The sequence below is a fragment of the Aotus nancymaae genome, unplaced genomic scaffold (assembly GCF_030222135.1).
Source record: "Aotus nancymaae isolate 86718 unplaced genomic scaffold, 86718_ANA_hifiasm-v0.15.2.pri h1tg000059l, whole genome shotgun sequence".
In the NCBI taxonomy this organism is placed as follows: Eukaryota; Metazoa; Chordata; class Mammalia; order Primates; family Aotidae; genus Aotus; species Aotus nancymaae.
In genome coordinates this window covers 30,136,915-30,160,841 of record NW_026988473.1, presented here as the reverse complement: position 1 = coordinate 30,160,841, position 23,927 = coordinate 30,136,915, and the positions used below count along the sequence as shown (strand labels likewise).

Here is a 23,927-nt window from a genome sequence, read left to right as displayed (position 1 = left end):
GTTTTCTTTTGTCTGTTTTTAATACGTTATAAGTGCTATCTTTTATATTTTCCTTTTTGTGCTAGTGTTCACCATGATAGGGATTCTTCAGTTAGTAGATAAATCAAGAAATAATCTAAACCAGACCTTTACCAGATTGCAGGAGTGTGGTAGATAGAATTCTACAAATGGCTCTCAAAGATGTCTTGCCCTAATTCCTGGAATCTGTGAATACAAGTTATCACTACCATATTTATGTCATATGGCACAGCTGACCTCAAGACAGGGAGATTATTACCTGGGTAAGCATAATCTACTCACATGAGTCCCTTTAAACACAGCGAATTTTCACCAGTCAGCAACAGAAGGAAAAGTCAGAGAGATTTAAAGCACAGCGGGGATTTGACACACCATTGCTAGCTCTGAAGATGGAAGGGGCTGTGTGCCAAGGAACATGGGTACTCTCTAAGAACTGACAGTGGCCCTGAGTGACAACCAGAAAAAAAAAAAAAAAAAAGGACTTCTGTCTTATAACCACAAATAATTGAATTTGACCCACACTCTGGAATGATTTGGAAGTTGAGTCTTCACCAGAACCTCCAGATAACTTTAATTTCAGCCTTAAGAAGCCCTAAGTAGAGAATCCAGACAAGCTCATTTGGACTTCTGACCTATAGAATTGTGAGACAGTAAATGGCCATTGTTTTAAACTGCTATGTTTATGGTACCTTGTTACACAGAAATGATAACTAATACAGGCAGTTATTGCTACAATAGCATGTGGTGCTGATGTTTCAGGACCAATAATAAACTATTTGGGCTTTCATGACATAGTGAGAGAGATCTTATACTTTTTGTTCAACCTTAGAATAATGAAATCTATGGTATGCCAGTAAACCACAATGAGTATTTTACAAGATGTGTAGGTATGATAATATGAAATCTTACGTCTTATATATGCTTATATCTAGATATCTATCTACTGGTAGTCTCATAAATATACTCATATGTATATGTGTGTAGACTTCCCTACTAAAAAGCATTCCAATCTCACCAACACACACACATGCGCACATACATATACACACACTTTTTCCTACATGTACTTCTTACAAATAAAACAGGAAAAAGACTCTCAAATTTAGGAATTTAATTTTTGCTCCTCCTACTCCAAGAAATTTCTGCTTGTGCAACCCACTTCTTACTCATGGTAGAAGGCAAAGTCCTCCCCTCTCCCACAAGTTTACTGAATTTGACCCTATGTTTTCTTTCTTTTTTCTTTTTTTAACTCACCTTGGACTTACTTATTTTATTACTCTTACCAAGGAACAGACTTCCAATGAAGGCTTCTAAATAGCTTAGCACAAAATTCCCTACTAGAAATATGCTAAAATACCTCCATCTGCTATTAGAACCAGGAATTCATTTTGTAGCTACTTTGTAGCTTACTTTTTAAAAACATTAACATGATTGCCATAAGTTTAGAGAAACACTTGCTGTCTCATTCTAATGGTACCATTCATTGAGAAGTTCAAGATAACTGTTCTTTTCTTTTTTTAAACAAACTTTTCTTCTTAGGAGTATTGAACCCGCCTAGATCCGCTCATAAGTGCAGTCAAGTAATTTCCTTTCCACAGAGCTCTCCAACTGGAGGTAGTCTCTGTTCTCAGTGCTGGATATGTTCACCTGGGAAATGTTTTTCTTTTTTAAACTTTTTATTTTGAAGTAATTATAGATTAATAGGCAGTTATACAGAGCAGTCCCAAACGCCTTTCCCAAGCTTCTCCAGTGGTAATATCTTACACAAATATGGTACAATATCGAGAAACTGACATTGGTACAATCCATAGCATTTATTTAGATGTCACTGGTTATGCATGCACTCATATGTGTGTGTGTGTTTGCATGTGTATGTGTACCTCTATGCAATTCCATTACATATGTAACCATACCATAATCAAGATATTCAACTATTCAATCAAAATTCCCCCTTTAGTTATATCCACATCCATCCCCTCCCCCACATCCCTTGCCCCTGGAAACCACTAATTTGTTCTCCAACTCTATAATTATGTTATTTCATGAATGTTACATAAATGGAATCATAAACCATGTATCCTTTTGAAATTGGCTTTTTTCATTCAGCATAATTTCATTGTGGTTCATACAAGTTGTGTGTTCTCAAGAGTTTATTCTTTCTTAACATTGAATAGTATTCATGTTTAACCATTCATAGAAAAAGACTTTCTGTTTGTTCATATGAAGTGCTACCAAATGTCCTCAGTCATATTCAGAGAATACCTGCATCTTAGTAGCCATATATGATGTGTACCAAATAAACACTAAAGTATATTATTTTTCTCAACTTATTTCTGAACACTGAAAATTTTTTAAGCTGTCAAATTTTCAGTGGCAAACATGAGTTCAATTATGCCAAAGTTAAATTCATTGAAAAAGAAAATGAAAAACTTTTGAAATTAAGAGTCCTATTAATCTCAAAGAGTTCACTGGCCTCATTAAGAAAAAAAAATGTCATATGTGAAATTAATGGTAGGAAAAGAGAAAAAAAAAATCTCTGGTTGCTTCCAGAGAACTTAAACCAGTTAGAAAATTATGATCTACCTTGTGATGAGAGCTTTCTGCTTGATATATGAGCTCACTTAAATAGGAATTAAAACAAATCCTAGGTTTCTGGTAAGAGATGACACATATAAAATGATCCACTCTCAAACTGGCAGAACTAGATGGCAGTTTTTCGAAATGTCTTTCTCTTTCCTTTCAAACAAAACAAATCCCAACTATCCTTCTTTTGGCCCAAACCCTTCTCTTCCACAATGTCTTCCAAACACACAGCCCTCCATTCTTTCTCACACTTATGGCATTTGTGAGGTGGCATATCCTCATTGAGTCTTATTATTTAACTTCTACCCTGTGTTCCAAGTTTCTGTCCATTGTTCGTTATCATCTTTTTTATAGTAACCAAAAAATTGGAAACCTCTTAAAGTCCTATAACATGACATTAGTTACACAAATTAAGGTTCACACTGAAGGCTGATAATGTAGTCATATACTTAATGTAAGGAAAACATGTTCACAGAAAATCTTAATGTCTGTTATTGTGTTGTCATTGTTGAACACAAAAAATAGCATGTCCTCAGTTTTGTAAATGTAACTACAGCAGCCAAATATTTATAAAAAGGGACAGAGAAAACAATTAATAATCAAGATTGTATGTATTTCTCTTTTTTCTGTTCATTTGTTTTTTAAAGGTTAGTGTTAAACATGCATTAAAAAAACAATGAAAGTCACTAAAGTTTAAGTTTTTAACCTTTTCAACTACATTTCAACTTTCTCAAGAGCAGACTATCTCTTTTATTTATATCTTCCAACTTGGCAATAGAGGTGATTTATTTAATATACTCAATTTCTTTTTTTCACAGAGGCTAAAAACACATTTTAATAGCATGACTATAGTTTGTCACTACTAAGTTATTTAATTGTGCATATTCATATTTAGGTTGCAAAATTCCTTGAAGACTGAGGGATTTTTTTTAACTTAAAGACCACTCTACTACTATATAGTACAATTTTCTACATCCTATGAGAACTCAAAAAATACTTTTTGAATAACATTTAAAATTTAGCAGTGCACAACTTCTCTAAAAGTAGGAATTCAGATTCTTTCAAGAGATTTTAGATTCATTAAAGACAGGAATTTGTTGTATTTTATAATATTTTGCACTTTATACTAACAACACAATGTTATTGTCATAAAAGCTACCATTTACTGAACATTTACTGTACCAAGAACTGGGCTCAACTTTAATATTCATGATCTCATTTAAATGTCTCAATAATCACTATCCCTCTTTTATATTTGAGGAAATCAAGTAATATTAAATATTTTACCCCAAATCACACAGTGATTACTTAGGAGATCTAAGACTGGAAGCCACACTAATCTGACTCTAGTTCAGAGATGCCAGTTAGAAAGTTATGTCATCTCTCTTAATAAGCACTCAATAAGCATTTATCAAATGAATGGATAAATATAAAAATGAAAAATTAATGCATATTACCTATTACTATGAACTGACTTTCAAGTATTAGTAAATCATAGAATAGGAGAGAACACAATGAAGAAAGTTTAGCAATAAGAGTTAAAGATTTAAATCCTGATACTAAATTCACCAGCAGAGGCAGTGCTAAGAGGAAGGTTCATAGTCCTAAACACCTACATCAAAAAGCCTGAAAGAACACAAAAAGATAATCTAAGGTAACATCTCAAGGAACTAGATAAACAAGAACAAACCAAACCAAAACCCAAACAAACCACAGGCAGCAGAAGAAAGGAAATAACCAAGATCAGAGCAGAACTAAAGGAAACTGAAACAAAAAAAAAAAAGATAATGACCAAAAGCTGGTTCTTTGAAAAGATAAATATAATTGATAGCCCATTAGTAAGATTAACCAAGAAAAGAGAGAGAAAATCCAAATAACCTCACTAAGAAACAAAACAGGAGATATTACAACTAACACGACTGAAATACAAAAGATCATCCAAGGCTACTATGAACACCTTTATGCACATAAACTAGAAAACCTAGAAGAGATGGATAAGTTCCTGGAAAAATGCAACCCTCCTAGCTTAAGTCAGCAATAATTAGATACCCTGAACAGACCAATAACAAGCAGTGAAATTAAAATGGTAATTAAGAAATTACCATCAAAAAAAAGTCCAGGACCAGAGGGATTCACAGCAGAATTCTACCAGACACTCAAGGAAGAATTGGTACCAATCCTTTTGACACTATTCCACAAGATAAAGAAGGAACCCTCCTTAATTCATTCTATGAAGCCAGCATCACCCTAATACCAAAACCAGGAAAGGACATAATCAAAAAAGAAAACTATAGAACAATACCAATATCCTTAATAAACTTAGATACTAAAATCCTTTTTTATTTTAGATGGAGTCTTGCTCTTGTCACCCAGGTTGCAGTGCAATGGTGCAATCTCAGCTCACTGCAACCCTCCACCTCACAGTTTCAAGCAGTTCTCCTGCCTCAGCCTCCCGAGTAGCTGGGATTACAGACACATGCCACCATGCCTGACTAATTTTTGTATTTTTAGTAGAGATGGGGTTTGACCATCTTGGCCAGGCTGGTCTCAAACTCCTGACCTCGCAATTCGCCTACCTCAGCCTCCCAAAGTGCTGGAATTACAGGTGTGAACCACCACACCTGGCAATACTAAAATCCTTAACAAAATACTAGCTAACCAAATCCAACAACACATTAAAAAGATAATCAACCACCTTACTCCTGCAAGAATGGCCATAATCAAAAAATCAAAAAACAGATGTTTGCATTAATGCAGTGAACAGGGAACACTTCTACACTGCCAGTGGGAATGTAAATTAGTACAACCACCATGTTTCTGTAGTGTTTCCACTGTTTTCGCAGTGTGGAGATTCCTTCAAGAACTAAAAGTAGAACTACTATTTGATCCAGCAATCTCACTACTGGGTATCTACCCAGAGGAAAAGAAGTCATTATATGAAAAAGATTCTTGCACATAAATGTTTATAGCAGCACAATTCACAATTGCAGAATCACAGAACCAACCCAAATGCCCATAATACAACGAGTGGATAAAGAAACTTTGGTATATTCATATAATGGAATACTACTCAGCCATGAAAAGGAATGAATTAACAGCATTTGCAGTGACCTGGATGAGACTGGAGACTATTATTCTAAGTGAAGTAACTCAGGAACGGAAAAACCAAATATATATGTTCTCACTGATATGTGGGAGCTAAGCTATGAAGATGCAAAGGCATAAGAATGAAACAATGGACTTTGCTGACTTAGGGGGAAAGATGGTAGGGGGCTGAAGGACAAAAGACTACACTGCTCGGGTGATGGGTGCACCAAAATCTCACAAATCACCACTAAAGAACTTACTCATGTAACCAAATACCACCTGTACCCTAATAAATTATGGAAATATAAAAAATAATAATAATAAGTAGGGATAGAACTAAAACACACCAGAATTTAGACAGAAAGTGTATATATGGAGATTAAGAGTTCCAAGGTTCTTGAATTGTTTGTAAAATGGTAAAAACACTAATTTATATTAGGCTTTAGTAGGTCAAAGAAACATGCATAATCCTCACAGTAATCACTAAAAAAAATAATAAAATAATATATAACTACCAAGATAATTGGGAGGAAGGTAATTAAGTAACATAAAATAATAAATTTTAGAGAAGACCAAAAAAGAGAGAAAACAAAACACAGAATAGATGGAACACACAGAAATCAAATAATAACATGTTAGATTTAAACTCCAAAATACCAGTAATTACATTATTGGTATAAATGGACTAAAATACTTCAATTAAAAGACAGACATTGTAATACTTCATTAAAAATACTTTTTTCACACAAAACACTCCCTCAGCATTAGAGATAAAGTTTGAAAGTAAAAGGTCACAAAATTATATCATGCAAACACTGACTAAAAACCTGGAACCACTACATTTAATATGAGACAAAGTAAATTTTAAAAAGGGAGAAAGTATGTGAGTGTATTTTATAATAACAAAAGGTTTAATTGACCAGAAAGATAAAACAATTCTAAAATTGTATGCACCTAATAATCTCAAAAATTATAGAAAAGAAAAGTTCATAAAACTCAAAGGAGAAATAGACAAAACTACAAGTTAGTGGGAAATTTTTTTTCTTGCAATGGAATTTTGTTCTTGTTGCCCAGGCTGGAGTGCAATGGCGCGATCTCAGCTCACTGCAACCTCTGCCTTCTGGGTTCAAGTGATTCTCCTGTTTCAGCCGCCCAAGTAGCTGGGATTACAGGTGCATGCCACCATGTCCAGCCAATTTTTGTGTTTTTAGTAGAGATGGGGTTTCACCATGTTGGCCAGAATGGTCTCAATCTCTTGACCTCCTGATGCACCCACCTTGGCCTACCAAAGTGCTGGGATTACAGGGGTGAGCCACCATGCCTGGCCATTAGTGGGAAATTTTAATGATATATCTTTCAGTAAATAATTTAACAAGCAAACAAAATATCAGTAAGTATATACAAGATCTGAAAACACATTTATCAAACTTAATCTAATTGAAATACACAGAACACTGCACCCCCAAACTTCATAATACGTATTTTCTCAAGTACACATGGATCGCTTATTAAAAATGTGCATGTGGTAGATGGCAATAAAAAAACTCAACAAATTTCAGGCTGGGTGTGGTGGTGCATATCCGTAATTCCAGCACATTAGGAGGCCGAGGCAGGTGGATCACTTGAGGTCAGGAGTTTGAGACCAGCCTGGCCAACATGGTGAAACCCCATCTATACCAAAAATACAAAAATTAGCTAGGCATGGTGGTGCATGCCTGTAATCCCAGCTATTCAGGAGACTGAGGCACAAGAATCTCTTGAACCTGGGAGGTGGAGGTTGCAGTGAGCCAAGATGGCACCACTGCACTCCAGCCTGAGCAATAAAGCAAGACTGTATCTCAAAAAAAAAAGAAAAAAAAAAAAAAGAAATCTAAACAAATATCAGAATTAAAATCATATCAAAAATGTTTTCCAACCATTGTGAAATTAATCTAGAAGTCAATAGAACAATATAAAGCTGAAATAGTTCATATATTTGGAAATTAAGAAATATCTAAATAGTCCATAGATCAAACAATATAATAAAACGGAAATGATAATGAAAATATAAAATAGTAAAATGAGTGCAGTGAAGCTAAAGCCATCCTTCAAGGTAAATTTGTATGCTTAAATGTATACATCATGAGAAGAAAAGCTAAAAAAAAAATCAATGAAAATGGGCCCTGCAGAGGGTAAGGTTTTGGGTAGATAAAAGGAAATAGGGGTGTTTGGGACAAGCAAACCAGCATGAGCCAAGTACAATGAGCTTGGGTCTATCAAGTACATGGCAATTCTGAGACTTAAGTATAGTGGGTCTGACAGTTAATGCTTAATTTCACTTAGGGAATGAGTAAACTCTGAAGAATAAGTCAATGAGTATAGCATTCAAAGTAGTACTTCAAAAGCATATCACCAGAGAGAAGTGCTCAAGATGAACTACCTTCTCCCTACAGTGACACTCTTCACTCTCTCTCATTGTAATGACTTGTTTAATATCTCTCTTCTCTGTTAGATTCTGTGGGGACAGCTCCGTGAGGCCAGAAAGTGCACCTGTCTTCTCCACACTAAATACCCAGTGCCTAGGATACTATAAAAGAGTGTTTAGAAGTTAGAACATGCTCAATAAATATTTATGCTTTAAAAAAGGATAGAATACATAGATGACATTGACTCAGCCAGAAAGCCATTGGAATGAATAGTTGGGCTCAGTTTTGGATTGACACACAAGTAGATCATAGGGCTACAGTTGGCTGGCAGACAGGATGGTCTTGAAATGTACATGTGAATGCTCAAATTATTTGTTCTCTCCATTTTCTTAATTTCATTAATCATATCACTTCATTCATTTTTTTTTTTTTTTTTTTTGAGACAGAGTCTTGCTCTGTCACCCAGGCTGGAGTGCGACAGCACAATCTCAATTCTTTGCAACCTCTGCCTCCCAGGTTCAGACGATTCTCCTGCCTCAGCCTCCCAAGTAGCTGGGACTACAGGTGCATCCACCATGCCGGGCTAATTTTTCACATTTTTAGTAGAGATGGGGTTTCACGGTGTTAGCCAGGATGGTCTCAATCTCCTGACCTCGTGATCCACCCGCCTTGGCCTCCCGAAGTGCTGGGATTACAGGTATGAGCCACTGAGCTCGACCTCATTTCTTTGTTCATTCATTCAACAACTTTGTACTGAGTACCTACCACGTGCCAGGTATGTTCCAGCCTTGGAGGTATAGATGTAAACAGTTCCTGCTGAAGTGAAGCTTACATTCTAATTGGGCAATTCAGACAGTAAACAAATATGTATATGACAGGTAGAAATAAGTGCCTTGAATTAAAAATAAAACAGGGAAAGAGAATGACAGGGTATGAGCATGCATGCATTATATCTCAGAAAAGGCCGTGAAGCCAGGGTGACTAGAGCAGAGGAAGGGAGGGGAGAGTGGTGGTCAGAGATACAATGGGGCCAGTAAAGTAGGATATGTAACATGAAGACTTTAGTTTCACTCTAGAGAAAATAAGAAGTCATTGAAAGATTTGAAACTGAGGATTCCCATGATCTGACTTATGAATATAAAAGGATCATTCTGGCCCTTAACTAGAGAATAAATTGTAGGAGGACAAGGGTTGAAAGAGATAGGCAAGTTAGGAAGCTAACCTATAGATCATTTTGACAGCTTGCACTCTGGTCTCATCCAAGTCCAACTAAATGTAATTTATTATCTCTACCACCTGTCTCCTCTTTTTCCATCCATATTACCCAATCCAGAAATCATTACCTACTATTTTCACTGTTATAATACTAGACACCCTAGTTTGGGGGCGACAAGTGTGAAGAAGGTAAGAGTGGAGCTTCACATTCATGACTTAAATAGTTCTATAAACAATACTGAATAGAACAGAAAGATAAATAGTACATTGTTAAAATGGAAACTAAGTGGCATAGTTGAAGGTTTGGGTACCTCACAGCAGCAAATAAAAACAAAAAATAATCATAAAAATGTTTACTTGAAAATCTTTGAGAATTTCTGAATTAATGCATATTTATAGATATAAGTCTAATCTTTTAGAATGCTTGATTTTGACTTTGTTTCAAAGAAACAAGTGCAATTATATTATTTGTTCACTTTATTTTAATTCACAGAGAACATACGGGAATTAATTTTTAAAACATACCAAAACCCAAACAGACAACAATCTCAGCCAATATCAAGATATTTGACTTTTCTAATTAAAAAACAAAATTATATCTTCACAACCTTGAAACACAATAATTTCATGTTGTTAAATATAATGCCATACTCCCAAATATAAAAGAGATAAAGGCAAATGCTTAAAGCTGAGTCTCATCAATAGCTAAGAAAAGTAATGTAATAAAACATGGGATTTTATTCCTAGAAAGTATAATTGGATTTAGTGACTATCAAAAGCAATTATTATATTAACGTTTACCTTTATTGGTAATAGTGCTAAAAATAAGAAACGGATCTGTGGCAATTTAAACAATTCACTTTTCTTAAAAAGACAGTCTGACTATTGTCAAAACCGACCTGTGAGTTTACTGGCTCTACAAAAATTATGTTAATATTTACTCAACAGAAGGAGGAGAAGGTTCAAAGTAAGTAAGACAGTTACAAATTACCACCAACTATATGCAAAGCTACATAAATGATTTAATATAGTAATCTTATGCTACTGAATACTCAAGAAAATCAGAATATAATTCAATTTTTAATATATGAGTTTTTACAATTTATAATTATATAGACATGATCATTATTTGTCTGCTTAAAGAGGTTCTCATTGCTATCAATTTGCCTTTCTTTGAAAAGCAGGAGACTATAATAGTTCCTTTAGCTAGCGCTTCTCAAATCTGTTACTAAGAGAAAAGAATAAAGAAAAAAAGCATGTCACTTCTTTCAAGCTTCATTTCTTCTATTTTATAAGGGGAAATAGGAACCTTATAAAAATTGGCCAATGCAGTAGAGTTTGAATTTATATTCTCCTAAAATGGTAAACATAATAAGTTGAGAACCAAACGCTCAATTTTATTTCATGCCAATTGTAGCTAGAAAGGACATAATTACAGCAGAAGGACTGACTTTACAGCAATTGTAAAAATGTAAATAAGGCTTTAAAACTGACTTAGGAATTATATTTTATAAATGAAGTTGTGGTTTTAATGTAAACAATTATCTTAGGGCATGATACGCATTATTCAAAATCTTCTGCTTTTGTTACCATTGACACGGTAGTTATAACTTTAGAAAACCGGAGGACAGAAACACCTGTTTCTTATCAAATCATATCTCCTAGTGATTACAATAATTTCATGTACAAGCTAGACTTTAAAATTTTAATACTGCAATATTTTAAAGTTTATATTCTTAGATAAAAGTTTATTTTAAAAGTATCAGTGGAAAATGTGAAACAAACTGTGATATGATATTATCAATTTTAGTCCAAATATTCTTAATAGCAAAGTATCAAGTGTCTACATTTAAAATGCTTTGCATAACTTGTACTGATTTTGTCCTAATGTAAATATTTAATTATTAAAATTTGGAAAATAAACATTTAAACATGCAATAAAAACTGTCAATATTTTGTAATATTTTCTTCAAATCACCAGCCCACTTGGTTAGCTATTTGTCTACCTAAAATTTGGATAATACTAAATGTATTCTTATAAGTTGCTTTTTTATTAGTTCTAAAGTTCATAAGATATTAAAGTATATTTAAATTGAAAAAAAAATCAAATGGCTTTTAAATCTATGTTTTCTTTTAAAAGAATGAAGTCTATGCCAAGTTGAGTCATGAAGAGAAATGTCAGTGCGATCCCTGGCAGCTGCTCCCTTCCCTGGGAAGGAAGGGCTGGTTAGGAGTACAGTAGCTAGCAAACCGCTCAGCACTCCGCAAAGTCACTAGTGGGAAAAGAACAAAGGCCTTTCCAATGCAACTAACACAGATGTGCCCAAAGGCAAACTGTCAGAAACAGTTAAGATGACAGCTACTCACAGTTCATTATTTCCTTCTCACAGGTCACTGGGTGACAAGCTGGGTCAGCATGCTTTGTTGGCTGTCCCAGTCCTTCTCCACCCCCTATTCCATTTAAATAAGGGTAAAGGACTCCTTTGGATAAACTAATGTAAACAAACACATTCCAGACACTTAATGCCAAAATATGGCATTTACTTTACTTTGGACCAAACTTAGAATTCAATGTACACACAACTTATTTTATCGAAGCAAGGGGAGAAGCACACCTTTACACCTACTTTTCAGTGATTATTTGATAGAGAGATAGAGAGAGAGAGAGAGAGAGAGAAAGAGAGACAGAGTGTGTGTGTGTTTTAAGAGGGAAAGAAATCGAAATTACATCTACTGTGGTAAATTGTGGAGGCAGAGGGGAAAGAATGCAGATAAATCTCTGCCTTAAGAAAAAAAAGAAGAAGAAGAAGGCAGGAAGAGTTGCTGGAGCCTAACAGAAACCTTGAGGAATGTCCACTAAGAAAAGGCCTCTAGGAGATTTCTTATGAAACCATATCCCAAACATATTTACTAGTCAATTCCTATTGACTAAGAAAGCATAAATCTAAATAAGTCCCTATTAAAAATTATTTTCTATCTCTACTTGTTTTCAGAACATTTTCACAACTAACACTTGAATGCTTACTACTTTCCTGGAACATAATGGCATCTCACTTAATTCTGACAACCTCAGATAGGTCTTGTGGTATGGTAACTGACATTAACTGCCCCGTCTTTTTGGGCCTCACTTTTTCTAATACTATATTCCTTTCTTCCAAAGTACGGTCATCAGATTGCATTGCCTCAGGGGAGAAGCAACAACAGAATGCAAAAGCCAAATCCCTAAGCTACGCAGTGCCCTATACCCTTAGAGAAAATATTTTCAAGCAGGGGAAGGGTGAAATAGGCAAAGCAGGTAGTTATCATGAAGGACAAGTTCAGCGTGGGGCAAACACACAGACCCCATATATGTTTCAGGAATCTGAGAGCAGAAGTAAACTGTGCCTCTTTCTTGAGTAGAGCCCAGGATAATGAGATCCCAGGATAATGACAAGCCCCAATGTTACCTAAAAAAATGGCTGAGTAGAAATCGCTGCCAAATAAGTCTAGAGAGGGCAGAAACAGCCTCATAGAGCAATATTACACATTCCCAACTGCCCCAGTGTTTCTTGAGTTCCTATTTTAGATGAAAACATCAGACAAGGACTTTCCCCAAGGCTCTTACAGTCTAGTGATGTGAGAATAGCAGAGAGTGGCTTGGCTATATGGCTCCTCAGCCTGTGGTCCTGTTGTAGATGGAGCAGCAGAGAGTTGAGATTCTTGCATGTGATTAAAAAATAACTAGCAGGGAAGAGAATAAGAATACCTGGAACCTAAGTTTTCATATCTTATAATACAGCGAGGTATTAAATTTGTTACTTTGTGTTCTATCTTCAAAACAACAAATACAAAAGACTTGAATTTTAAATAACAAATTAAGTAAATAATAAATTGGAGAGTCAATTTTGCTATCTATCAGAAAAAAATGTTCCCCTCCTGTCAAAATCCCAAGTGAAAATATGTAATTTAGGAATATAAAATAGCTTTTAATTAAAGTAAAAGTTTCTTGTCTCTTTTGATGCAAGTGACATTGCTATCTACAGTTAATGTATTTAAATTTAGGAAGGCTGGGTGTGGCGGCTCATGCTGATAATCCCAATACTTTGGGAGAGCGAAGTGGGAGGATTGCTTAAGGTCAAGAGTTCAAGACCAGCCCAGGCAATATAGCTAGACCCCATTTTTATAATAAATAAATTAATTAATTAAGTTAAATAAATTTAGGAATTCCCTTAAACTTTAGTGAACATAAGAATTATATTACTCCTTTAAGAATATTTCAGTCAACAGTAATTTCAAACAGTTTTAGATTAAAATTATAATTTGTAAAGTCAGTTTATGATTTACAACATCAACCCCAACATAATAATAATAATGAACTGTAGTTTCCAATTAAAGAAAGAGGATCAGAGAAACTGTTTCCATTTTTTAACCAAGGGTAATTTTTCAGTTGGTTAGCAATATCAATGATGTTATTTTTATTCTAGGAATGGAAATGGGGTTGATTTGTTGTCACTGGTTAAGACCATCTATTGTGCACTTAACTTTGAGTCCAAATAATAATGTTCTCATGGAAAATAAAAAGGATTGCCCATGGGACAGTTTTCTTCAACATACCTTGCTATTTTTAACAATTGGATATATGGTCTGTACTGCCTTTGCATAATTAGGTTATTTCAGAGTATTTTAGTGAAATCCGAGGATGCAAGCCATCCTAAGTATATTTATAAACAATAACATACAGTACATCAATCTTCAACAAAATACACATAAATGTCGCATTTCTTCATCAAATGTGACCCAAAAACTACTATGTTTGAAAGCCAAAGGGCTTTTGAGATATTTCAATAATCTTCAAGAAATCAATCTTACATGAAACTGAAGGAAAACATCGAATGTCATTGAGCAATAAAGCTCAGTTCTGTCAGTACCTACCTCTGAGCAGAAGCCTTAGGATGTTTCTCTTCCAGTTTCCTCACCAGTGCTACTGTCAGCTTCCCTGTCTCCTCAAGAGAACCTTCTGGCATTAAATGGGTGTCTGAGGGTTCTGGCAGTTGCTTCAGACCAAGGTTGCTGGCACTTTCTTGCAGAACCTAATAAATTAATTATAGGAATAATGTACCTAATTTTCACTGAGTGGAAATATCTAAACCATATATGCCAAAAATATAACACTGCAGTTTCCATGGTTCCTTCAATCTTCCTACAACACATAAGTCCTTTGAACATAGCCAAAACAAAAGAAGGCAATCCTAAGAAAATGCGTATCACTGTCTATTTAGTAAAATGTTTATATAAAGATATATGTTTATGTAAATATCAATGTGTATATAGATATTATGTGTATTATTTTAAACTATCAGTAACATTGTTGTGAATTTGTGCTTGCCTCCCAAAAACAACTTGAACATTTTTTCTCTTTTCAAAATATATTTTAGAGAGCTATTTCTGTCTTGCCTTTGGCTCCCTACACTGACCTCTTCTGCTAAGTTTCTGCCACATTCCTGATGAGCTGTGGTCCAGGCACCATGGTGAATGTGATACTCTGTCTGGGTCACATCTACTTCGGCATTTAGCTCCTTTAGGTAGGTCAGAACAAATTGAGGATAAGCCTGTAAGAAAGGAAAAAATAACAAGTAGTATCAGCCTTATAAATAATAGCCAAAAGTCCATCCAACTGGAAAGAGGGGAAGATAAATAGTTAAAAGGTCTGGCTAATAAACTTTGTACTTTATTATCAATTTCATAACAAAATCAAGCCAAATTACTTAAATATTAAAATTTCTAATTAGTTGTTAATCTGATCAAGTTTAGCTAGGTAGCTAATTTTTCGGCCTTAGATAAGATTAAAACAGTAAAACCATCTTATATATTAATAATAATAGGTAAATTTATTGAGTTATCTCTATATAAAAGGTATTATTGTAAATACAACACATATATGTAATTGTGTAGTTGCTGTACTGTTTGGAAGTATTCAAATCTGCTCTAGAAGACAAAAAAATAAATAGAATGGATGAAACAGTTTCACTAAGCATAGACAAGATAGTAACCTGAGAAGTGTTAGACACTAAGTAGAGCATATGTCTATGAACACTAAAAAGGCCTTGAAAGACAACATAAAGGCCCTGCGTGGTAGCTCATGCCTGTAACTCCAGGACTTTGGGAGGCTGAGGTGGGCAGATCACGAGGTCAGGAGTTCAAGACCAGCCTAGACAACATGGTGAAACCCTGCCTCTACTAAAAATACAAAAATTAGCTGGGCATGGTGGTGCATGCCTGTAATCCCAGCTACTTGAGAGGCTGAGGCAGGAGAATTCCTTGAACTGGGACCTGGGAGTTGGAGGTTGCAGTGAGCCAAGATCGTACCACTGCACTCCAACCTTGGCTACAGAGAGAGACTCCATCTCAAAAAGGGGGAAAAAAAAAAAGAAAGAAAGAAAGATAAAATAGACATTTAGTATTCATGACTAACTAATCAACAAAGCAAAAAATACCTATGAAATACTAAATACAAATGGAGCACATGAGGTACATGATAATCATGAGGTCTTTAATTAGCCACCCATTCCTGACTCTCACTTGGGGTCTTCTGCCAGATAAAATCCATCACTGCTCATCAGGCTAACTGAGAAGTACAGCTACGGGTCAAGTGATTCACACACAGCTCTCATGGAACAACTGTGTGTCACTGTCCCAGGCACCTTTTATTTGTTGGGCCCCTCTGGTCAAGTTTTCATTCTGGTTCTTGTAACTACATCAGCAGCAGGAAAGAGTAATGTCGAATAAAGCAGGGATATGTAAATATTGCAGACGAGATTCAGGCTAATATGACCCTTCAACCCACTTGTGTAATATTTCAATTACATTAATGTGGCCTATCTCTCTTTCTTTACATTTTATGTTTTAAATTGATTTAATAAGTCATGATGTGAATATTTTAATTTCTTCTGTGCACTTTTCTGTACCACGGGTTGTAGCCTAGCTTATCAAGTAATACACTTGGAGGCCACCCTTGTGTGGAAGTAATTTCCCACATAACAATAAATTTGCATTTTAATCCTTGCAACGGTACTTTGAAGTGGGTACTATTATTGTGTCCATTTTAAAGGTGAGGAAGCAGGCACAGGGAAGTTAAGCAACATGCTTCACTGTCATCCCGCTTGATTAATAGTTTCTCAAGCCTAAATATGCTGCCTCAATTATAATATAAACTCCTTACTGCACTTTTTAAAGTGTGGAACTAAAATTCTAAAAAACAAAAAATATGAGGGAGTGTACAGTAGATAAAGGCGCTAAGGTCCTTATATTATTCTGGAAAAATAGATATTGAATTACTTTTAACTTTGTTAGAAGATGTAATGTAAATATGCATGTTTAAAATTTGAGGCACTTCCCAACCTTAAATGCGTACTACTTAAGTGTAAGTGTCACCAGGAAGACAAAGAGTAACAAAATCAAAATGAAAGAGAATAACAAGAGTTGGCAAGAATGTGAAGGGTTGAAAGCCTTGCTATTCCTCAAAATGTTAAATGTGGAGTTTTCATATGACCCAGCAATTCCACTTCTAGTTATATACCTATGAGAAATGAAAAAATATATACACACAAAAATTTCCGTACCAATGCTTATTTTATTCAGTTTTGAATTATTGGAAATTTTTTCAAAACTAACATGTATCCCTTTTATTATTTAAATGAGAACTGTTCTGCACATGCAAATATATGCATAAAAATAATTTTTGAGAATATACAAAAAGCATGCTGTTAGTGAATAACTCTGAGAAATAGGAATAGAGTTTGAGAAGAAGAGAATTTACTTCTCATTAATGTGTTTGTTCTAATATTAATTTTTACAGCATATTACTTTTATAAAAAATAATAAATAGGAATTGGATATAGTGATATTATTGCATATACTATTCAGATAATTTTGGAAAGAGATTTTTGAATCACTAAGCTAATCCAAAATATTAACAAAACGAAGTTTAATCTAAAAAAAATTAGGATTTTCATTTTCCCTTCACTTTTACGTCATCTTTATTGCATTATGTTACTTATTGTTTTCTTATGTCAGTTCTTACTGTCATTCAAGACAATTCAACTGAAAAGAATGTGATGGGTAATGGAGAAGTAGATTATTCCATATTGGTTCCACTAAAATCATCAAAGCCCAAATTCAGCAACAAAAGACCACTACGTTTAAAATATGAGAGAAAACATAATATCAAATATGTTCCACAATATCAGAATATTGAAAGTGTTTAAAATATGAGAGAAAACATAATATCAAATATGTTCCACAATATCAGAATATTAAAAGAATTGACTTATAAGAGCAAAACAAACAGTAGACACATTCCAAGACTGTAAGTAACAACAGCATGAGTTAAATGTTGTTATGGTAGTTTCATGCTTCACATCCTCTAATAGAAGTAAAGACATTTTATGTAACTTTATTTCTGAGGTACTTTCCCTGATACTAGAAAGAAGATGTATCTGGAATATGGGAAATTTCAATATATAATATATCCAGTCAAATAGAAGAGGAAGTGCCCCAAAGGTAGGGCCATGATGTGGCCGAACATTCTGCTAGACATTAAAGAAGCAAAGACCAAAAGTACAACAAAAATGCACTAACGGGCTTTGCTTCCTGGAGTTGTAAGTTTGTCCAAGGTGCAGACATATGTAAACAACACAAAGTGACCACAGCTATTATTCATCTTCCCATCATGCATTTTAGGACATTTACAAATTGTCCTGAAACTTCCCCTTTGGAGTCATTCCTTTTCCAGGTAATATCTAGTGTATCTACTCTAAGACCAGGTGATTTTGACTTCCAATGAGGCAACCACAGGGTTCAGTCATCAGACCACCAGTACAGACAACTACTTCCTCCAAAATCTGAAACTCAAATATTTTCCTTTAGGAAGTCAATAGCCTAATCTTTCAACTTTTCCTCCCTTCAGCTTCACCAGTGCATCACCCTAAACTGACCTCTAATGTCTTAAGCCCTCATTATTTTCCAAGTCCATCAGCTCTTTGGTTGATAATGCATTCTTCACATTCTAACCCATTTTTTACCATCAGAAGATAAATTTTAACAAAGCGCATCTTTAATCACATAATTCCCATTTCAAAAACTTCAAATAGTACATACTGATTAACAACCTACAGTCCTATCTTGGCTTTAAATTCCAGCTATGCTATTTACTGGCTTTGTGACCTTGGGTAAGTTCAACTTTCATAACAGAGAAGTTTTCCCACTGAAGACTCAGTAAGAACATGCTTGGAATTTCACATGTACCAGATTCACTCTCAGGATGCAACTGTAGCTCAATGGTTGTTAAATAGAACCCTATCCATTTATGAGATTTTTTTTTCCCACCATAATAGGGCTGGGGGATCATCTCCATTACTCTCAAGGTGTTCCCTTCATGTCTGTTAGAAAAGTTACGTTTCATCTAACTTTGGGGCTCCACAAGAGTGCTTATGTTTTCAAGGGAAGTATGGCAGGTAAGTCAGCAGAATTTCACATGGAACTTTAAACTCCAGATACTCTACCTACTCTTGGTCAATACAATAATCAGGCATGTTTTTGAAGACGGCCTTTTTTTTTTCTTATTATACATGCTTGTTATAGAAAACTTAGAAAATATAGTTAAAAACAAAGAAAATAGTTATCCATTTTTCCACCACCCATTTCACATATAAACTTCCAGTTTTGTCTCTATACATATTTCTTTGCTACAATATAGTAAAATATTGTTTTCTTACCTGATTTCTTCAATTAACAACATTATGATTTTTCTTCATCATCATAAATTATTCTCCATGATTTGTGATGCCAACATTTGGTATTCATAATAAAGACATGCCACAATATATTCATACAATCTCATTGTTGATTTCTTAACCTGTTTTCAATATTCACCAATCTAAATAGTACCATAATGGACTTCCTTAAAGATATATTTTGGTGCATACTATTGATTAATTTCTTGGGGTAAGTTGCTATAAGTGAAATTTCTGAGTCACAAGGAATATGTATTTTTGTAAGGATTTTGATAAATGTCAAACAGACCTGCAGAAATATTGTGCCACCCACTTTGATGGTCCCAAAAGTTCCCAGCTTCCTTGTATTCATACTTTTGTGTAGTGCCCTTTGCTTTTGTAGGAAGCAAAGCCCACTACTGGATTTTCGTTGATTATACTTGTGGTCTTTGCTTCTGTCATGGCTAGCAGAATATTCAGCCACATCATGGCCTTACCTTCCTTTTGGGCACTTCCTCTTCCACTATGTGATCCAAAGAATTTGGCAGAAGCGGTAGATGCCACTTCCAAAATGAGGTTATAAGAGACACTTGAGCTTCCATTTTGTTCTTTCGTTCTCTCTCACTCTTTTGGTTGTCTAGCTCATGTTGTGCAGGCCCACAAATCAAACTAATGCCTCTGGGCTACAGCAAAGTAAGTATGCTTAGAAGCAGACCTTCCAGCCTTAGTCAAGCCTCAGATGTTTGCAACCTGAGTTAGTCTCATAAGTAACTTTAAGTTAGAACTACCAAGGTAAGTCACTCCAGGTTCCTGACCCACCAAAACTGTAACATAATAAACATTTGCTGTTTTAAGTTACTATGCTTTGTAATAATTTGTCACTTAATTGAAAAATAAAGCAATAGATAACTGACACATAAAATTAGTATGTTAGTTTTCTTGTATCTTTAGCAACATTGTAGTTTTACATCTTCCTATTGTTCAAGGGAAGAAAATACCATCTCATTGTTTTACAGTTATTTTATCTCTAGTGAGGCTGAAATTTTTATTTGGTTGGCTCTTTTAATTTTTCTCTTGTCATGTATTTCCTTTTAATGTCCTTTGTCCATTTTTCAATTGAAGCGTTTATTGTTTTCTATGCCTATATCAGGTTTTATATATTGAGTATTATCTCATTCTCTAATGTTTACATTGCAAAGATTTTTCCCCATTTTTCATATTCTCCTATTTATTTTTGCTTAATTATTTTAGATTTAGGAGTTTTAAAATTTTTATACACTCAAGTCATTAGTTTCTCCCTTTATGGATTCTGCCTTTCTTTGCATACTTATGAAGATGTACTTATGAAGAAGTCTACTCTCTATTACACTGGGTTAGATGCTTTAATCCATATTTTCTTCTATTTTATGGTTCCACATTTAAGTTTAAATCTTTAACTTAGCTGAAACTGTGAATCTCATAAAGGAGGTGATATAATTTTATTATTTTTTGTAAAGGAATAGAGAAATAGTTAACTTTAAAAACAAACAAAACAAAAGACTTATCCAAGTAAAAACAATACAACAAAATGTAATAAATGTATTTAAGTTTGTTCATTATTATCATCATTATTAACACAAATTATCAATTTGCTGTTAAAGGCCAGGATCTGGGCCAAATACTTAAAATGCTAGTATTAATAGCTCCATTTTGCAGAGAAAGAATGTGAAGCTTAAAAAGGTTAAATGACTTGTCTAAGGCCACACAGCTAATAAGTGTTGGAGACAAGATTCATTATTAATATCCTAAAACAGTAATTCTACCATTTTAAAAAACAAATAACATGAGCTCCATTTATGATCCAGCTGCAAATAATCATCAAATTATACTCCATTTTATCCTTAACTAGATGGAAATAGTTTGGGATATGACTAAATTTAGAGCTAATCAAAATTTCTAAACCTCTAAAAGAATGAAATGTCTCATTAATAAATAGTTTTGCTTTGGGAATTTAGAGTAGCTATTGTAAAAAATATCAGTGATTGTGTTTGGAAAATAAATTTTAGAAACAAAACCTTCTTGAAAAAAATTTGTTTGAAGCATAAAAGTATGTATAATTTGATAATCAGCAATAGCATTGTTGGGAACAATTAAAAAATTGTAAAATGAGAGAAAAAGATAAAAAGAGTAGCTGAGCAGTAATGGATGTGTAGGCACCTAAATTTGGAAAAAGAAAAGAAAAAAGTACACTTAAAACTTGGTCTCTTCTTCTATGTCTATTGATGGAAATAGTGAGATTTATGTAGGATGGAATCAAATCATGTTCTTGGGTAATAGGAGTCAACTGTGTTCAGATATGCTTCATAATTATCATGTGCAGGCACAAGCCAAACACCTGGAGAGATATTTGGTATAGTCTAAAAATTCTACTTTTTATTTTTACCAAAAAGTAGAAGACTCCTTCTTCATCTGTCTGGAGCCTCACTCTGTCTCAGGAATATGGTAAAGACTATAAATGGAATGAATGATGAATAAAAGGAAAATTGGGTGAAATCTTGAGCACACTTAGTAAAGGTAATTCTTAAAAAGCATTGATGTTTCATTGCTCTGTCAAATTCCCTTCTATGAACAGAACTAAAGGTGAATAGTTTGAGGTAGGTTAATAATTGGGTTGAAATTTTAGCTGGTGTACCAACAAGTAACTATTCAGGGAAGGAAATGTTATTATGACAAATTTTTACATTTAAATTGTATCAAACTCTAAATTTCTAAAATGATGCAAGAATAGTAGAGAAATAAAATTACCATGCTTATCGGTCAGTGTCCAGTAAGGAGATGCAAACTACACAGCAATCAAAGAGGGAAAGTTTAACATAAATAATTAGTAACACGGGATTGAAGTAACAGAGGATTGGAGTGGCTAGCAATAGTTAAAGAGGACACTAAAGAATATAAGAATTGCAGGTATAGGGGACAGCCACTGCTTCTAGGCCTCAGAAAGGACACTCAAGAAAGATGCCTGACTCATGGCTGAGATACAGTTCACATCAGAGAGGGCACAGCCACATCTCACTGGATGTCAAAGAGGTCACTGAGGGGTGGCACCAGTAGTATTCACTGTAAACTGACTTTGGAATTAGGGGAAGTCATCCATAGGGAGGTGCTTAGCTAGTGTCACTCCACACAAGTCATTTGCTGTGGTCTGAATGTGTCCCCCAAAATTCATATGTTGACACTTAATTGCCAATGTGATAATATTAAGAGGTAGGGTCTTAATGAGGTGATTAAGTCATAGGGCAGAGCTCTCATGGATGGAATTAGGGCCTTTATAGAAGGGGCTGAAGGGAGTTTGTTCAATCCTTTCTGTCCCTTCTTCTGTGTGAGGATATGGCATTTGTCCCCTCCAGAGGACGTAGCAACAAGGCAGACAGCACCTCTCACCAGACACCAAACTCATTGGCATTTTGGTCTTGGACTCCTCAGCCTTCAGAAGTGTGAGAAATACTTTCTATTGTTTATAAATTACCCAGTCTGTGGTATTTTGTTACAGCAGCACATATGAAACTAAGACACAAATTGGTACCCAGAAGTAGGGTGTTTTAACAAATACTTTAAAATGTGAAAGCAGCTTTGGAACTGGGTAATGGATAGAGGCTGTGAGAAGGATAGACAAAGTCTATGCCACCATGAATAGATCATAAAGGGTGATTCTGGTGATGACTCTGAAGTGAAGAGCTGTAGAAAGAGCCTAAATCTTTTTTTTTTTTTTTCCATTTATATACATTTAAGGAGTACAAGTGCGATTTTGTTACATGGCTATATTGCATAGTGGTGAAGTCTGGCTTTTAGGGTATCCATCACTTGAATTATATACATTGCACCCATTAAGTAATTTCTCATTATCCACCCTCCTACCCTTCCGAGTCTCCAATATCTATCATTCTACACTCTATGTCCATGTGTACACATTATTTAGCTTCCGCCAATAAGTGAGAACATGTGCCTTTTGTCTTTCTTCTTCTGAGTTGTTTCATTTAATGGCCTTCAGTGGCATCCATGTTGCAGCAAAATATATGATTTCAATCTCTGTAATGGCTGAATAGCATTCCACTGTGTATATATAGTACATTTTCTTTATCTATTTGTTCACTGATAGAACCTTAGGTTGATGCCATATCTTTGCTATTGTGAATAGTACTGTGATAAACATACGAGTGCATGTATCTTTTTGATATAATTGTTTCTTTTCATTTGGATAGATATCCAGTAGTGGGATTGCTGGATGAAATAGTAGTTCTAACTTTAGTTCTTTGAGAAATCTCCATACTGTTTTACATAGAGGTTGCACTATTATAATTTACATTTCCACCAAGAGTGTATAAGTGGTCCCTTTTCTCTGCATCCTAGCCAGTATCTGTTATTTTTTGTCTTTTTCATAACAGCTATTCTAACTTGTGTAAGATGTATCTCATGATTTTAATTTTGCAGTTGTCTGATGATTAGATGATGATGTTAAGCATTTTTTTATACCCTTGTTGGCCATTTGTATGTCTTCTTTTGAAAAATGTCTATCAAGTCCTTTGACCACTTTTTAATAGAGTTATCTGTTTTGGTTTATGTTGTTGCTGAGTTCCTTGTAAATTCTAGATATTAGTCTCTGTCGGATGCATGGTTTGCAAATAATTTTCTTCCTTCTGTAGATTGCCTGTTCATGCACTTGTTTTGTTTGTTTGTTTAGTTGGTTGGTTTGTTTTTGCTGTACAGAAGTTTTTTGGTTTGTCTACTTTTGGTTTTGTTGCTTATACTTTCGAGGTCTTAGTCATGAATTCTTTGCCTACACCAATGTCCAGAAGAGTTTTCCCTAGGTTTTCTTCTGGCATTTTCATAGTTT

At 34.6% G+C, this 23,927-nt stretch overlaps 1 protein-coding gene across 1 annotated transcript in view; it reads right to left on the bottom strand.

Moving 5' to 3' along the window:
- The window catches only part of DCDC1 (doublecortin domain containing 1), a 498,476-nt gene that overhangs the window by 176,931 nt on the left and 297,618 nt on the right, over nt 1-23,927 (bottom strand). The window contains exons 18-19 of the mRNA XM_064365537.1: nt 14,762-14,896; nt 14,220-14,377 (exon numbers count right to left, since the gene is read on the bottom strand). Of these exons, the coding sequence (XP_064221607.1) occupies nt 14,220-14,377; nt 14,762-14,896 (293 nt within the window). The remainder of the gene's footprint in view (nt 1-14,219; nt 14,378-14,761; nt 14,897-23,927) is intronic.